Source organism: Eurypyga helias, unplaced genomic scaffold, assembly GCF_000690775.1.
Source record: "Eurypyga helias isolate BGI_N326 unplaced genomic scaffold, ASM69077v1 scaffold17159, whole genome shotgun sequence".
In the NCBI taxonomy this organism is placed as follows: domain Eukaryota; kingdom Metazoa; phylum Chordata; class Aves; order Eurypygiformes; family Eurypygidae; genus Eurypyga; species Eurypyga helias.
In genome coordinates, this window is record NW_010274188.1 from 4,666 (window position 1) to 7,839 (window position 3,174).

Sequence of the window (3,174 nt, forward strand, 5' to 3'; positions counted from 1 at the left end):
ATGACACTGAGTCTTAGAAAAAGAGATGTAAAAATGAGAAGGCTAGGTGGGAAGTGGAAAGTAAAAGAAGGAAAATTCCAGATGTAGCTTGGATGTTACTAGAAAAAAATTGCATGCCTTCTCACAGTCTGCTTAGACCTGACTGCACGGTGTAAACAGCAAGATTTGGCCAAATAGAAGTTTTTTGGAAACTAGAAACCAAGTACTACAAAATCTTTGATGAGCCTATAAACTATTAGCCTGTTTTCATTATAGGAAGGGATAACGTCACACCCAACCTCCTTTCAGGCATTCCCCTCAAAGTCCCAAGCATACTGGCTTAAAAAAAGACTACACCCTCAAGTAGCACTAACCCAGACCTTTTTCCCAGCCATCATGAGTTCCTTAGGACTGAAGGCCCTTTTGTGCTTCCCTGCCCAGACTAGTTACAGCAGCTGTCCGTGCTTCAGAGAAAAACCTTTTTCTTCCCTCACTGATCCCTATATGGCTCTGCCTGCTAATTAATCAGGGATGGTCAGCCCCAGTCCACCTTTAAAGAAACAGATTGTTCTTATTACATTGGAACATAAATTATGGTAGGATTAGAGGAAAAGTAGAAGAGCTGAACTGGAGGTTTGGGTGTAGGAGTTGGGGCTCCATCCTCATTTGAAAGCTAGCGCACATTATGGTACCTGTTATTCTTTGCCCTACCTCAGAAGGATTGTGGTGCTCCACAGTGAGTCCAGCGAGGAACAGAAAACAATCAAATGCTTGCAGAAAGATCCCGAAGAGGTGTTGGAAAATGGTGCATTTCAAAGGGAGATGAGTAATAATTACGATTATAGGTGTTGCCTCTTTATCTCTTAATGCCAGAGGCAATGAGTTAAAATGAACCCTGGCATTTGAGAAGGAAATCAGTATTTATATGGATCACAGTGTTGAATTCTGTCTGCTGAGGTATAAGCTATATCATGTAGCTTCAATAAAAGTGTGGATTATTCTACATATGCCTACTGTAAAATCCAGTGTTACCTACTACTCTCTATGGTCAGGCCATTGTCAGAGGTCAGGCACTTGACTCCCTGTTTCCTCAGTTATTGTGTCTGGGAATTGTGTTTGTATGTTGGGTATGTAGGATTATCAAATACGTTCTCCCTGCTGATGTTATGTTTTTATTTAATCTACTGATACAAACATCAAGAAATCTGGGAGGTAGAAAAGCCTGTGAAAATGCCTTGGGTGTTTAATGTAACCCACTTCTTTAACTTTCATTGTATGGTCAAGAAAATAACATGTTTGTGGCACAAACATTTAACTGAAGTGGCCTTACCTCTAATATAATTTCATTTCTTAGGTGTTGTTTACCTGTGCTGTTGATTTAATGGTTCTGAATTGTTGCAGTCCGAATGCCCTGTGTACAACTGTATTCCACCTTGGAGGCCTTGTTTTCTGTAAAAGTCCTGAAACTGCAAGTTTGTGACATAACACTTAAACATTTACATGAAGTGGCCTTACCTAATGTAATTTCATTTCTTAGGTGTTGTTTACCTGTGCTGTTTGTTTAATGGTTCTTTTTCCTCCCCTGTTTAAATCTATTTTTCAGGAATTTTACAGACCTTTTTAAAAATACTATTGCAATTTCTTTTCAGGCAGCTAGAAGCTTTGGGAAAAGAACTTACACACCTTTCTCACATTAAAGAAAATGTTGAGGATAAGGTACGTTTTTCGTAGAGATTATATAATTATTAGGAAAATAATTAATGGAGACTCTGCTATGGGTTGTTAGGCTGTATGTGCTCTCTGTATTCCTAAAACATATATTTTACCATTTCAGTTAGAGCTGAGAAGAAAGCAGTTTCACGTTCTGCTGAGCACCATCCATGAGCTTCAGCAAACCCTGGAAAGTAAGTGATGGGCTTAGGTAATGTGTGTCACCGGGTTGGGTTTCAGCAGATCAGAAGGAATCACAGCTTCCAGCAGTGAGCTAGCTGCGTGCAATTGGGGTTGGTGACCTCTTGCATCGGCAGCGGGTTTTTTTTCCCAGTAGTAGTCCAGAACCTGAGACTGCTCAGAATGGCGTTTTTTTTTTTTCTTCCACAACCTAGCCACCATGTCATTTCCTAGCTTCAGATTAATCTGTAGGTAAAGAACTTCTTTAAATAAAATGTGTGGAGGGAGAGTAGCAACTTGAGTTTGGGGTTTTTTACTTTTCTGTAAGGAAGACTTTTTCTGTTTATTCTCGTGCATAGTTTCCAAACTTATTTGTATGCTTCCTGTTTCAGTAGTTTTGAACGTGTCGCTGCTGTCATGGTACCATTTGAGGCTTTACCAAAAAGAAATTGGAATACAGGAAAGCTGTATGGCTTACCTACTCAGACAGTGAGTCCGTAGGGGCGCAGGGACTAAAGCTGTCACACACAGGAACTAAATTTAGGAATGTAGTCATACTCATCTTCTGCTATACAAATACTTAATATTTTCAAATCAGTGCTTGCTTTTCATGCTCTAATATGAATATTTTTTAAATATTATTTGCTGGGTTTTTGCTGTGTCTTTCTAAGATGGAATGGTTGGTTCAGCTGTTGAGCATGACCTGATTAACACACATAGGCGGCTCTAAGAGCAGACTTTCATTCTCTAAGGCCATCTAGATCTTCTTAAGCAGAATGGACTGTTAATCCTAGGTGCACTTTAGCAGAAGGTTATTGTTATTATGTGTTACTAACACTTGCTTAAGTATTTGCCTCTCAAATACATTTTCACATGATTGTATAGATTACCTTTCAGCTTCTAGAATTTTGTGAAGGAAGTAACATTTTAGTGGAAGGCACAGCTTCAGTTTGAAATAAATCATTAACAGGCGAAGAGAAGCGTATCATTTGAAGCAATCTGGTACTGTATGCTTGAATTAATACTATAAGATTTACCCCATATTTCCTGTGATAGCTGTTACATAGAAGAGCCTTAAAAACTCTGAAGGATTTTTTGTTTATTAGTTAGTTTGAACATAGCATTTTGTATAATGAGATACTCAACTACACATTTAAGGCAATCAAAATTAGAATCACAGAATGGTTTGGGTTGGAAGGGACCTTAAAGCCCACCCAGTCCCACCCCCTACCATGGGCAGGGACACCTTCCACTGGACCAAATTGCTCCAAGCCTCATCCAGCCTGGCCTTGGACACTTACAGGG

The 3,174-nt window shown here is 39.4% G+C and overlaps 1 protein-coding gene across 2 annotated transcripts in view; it reads left to right on the top strand.

Annotated features, from left to right (window-relative positions):
- THOC7 (THO complex 7 homolog (Drosophila)) overlaps positions 1 to 3,174 on the top strand; it is an 8,367-nt gene that overhangs the window by 4,471 nt on the left and 722 nt on the right. For both annotated transcript variants that reach the window (XM_010159748.1, XM_010159747.1), the window contains exons 5-6: positions 1,629 to 1,695; positions 1,814 to 1,883. In XM_010159748.1, coding sequence (XP_010158050.1) covers positions 1,629 to 1,695; positions 1,814 to 1,883 — 137 coding nt within the window. The remainder of the gene's footprint in view (positions 1 to 1,628; positions 1,696 to 1,813; positions 1,884 to 3,174) is intronic.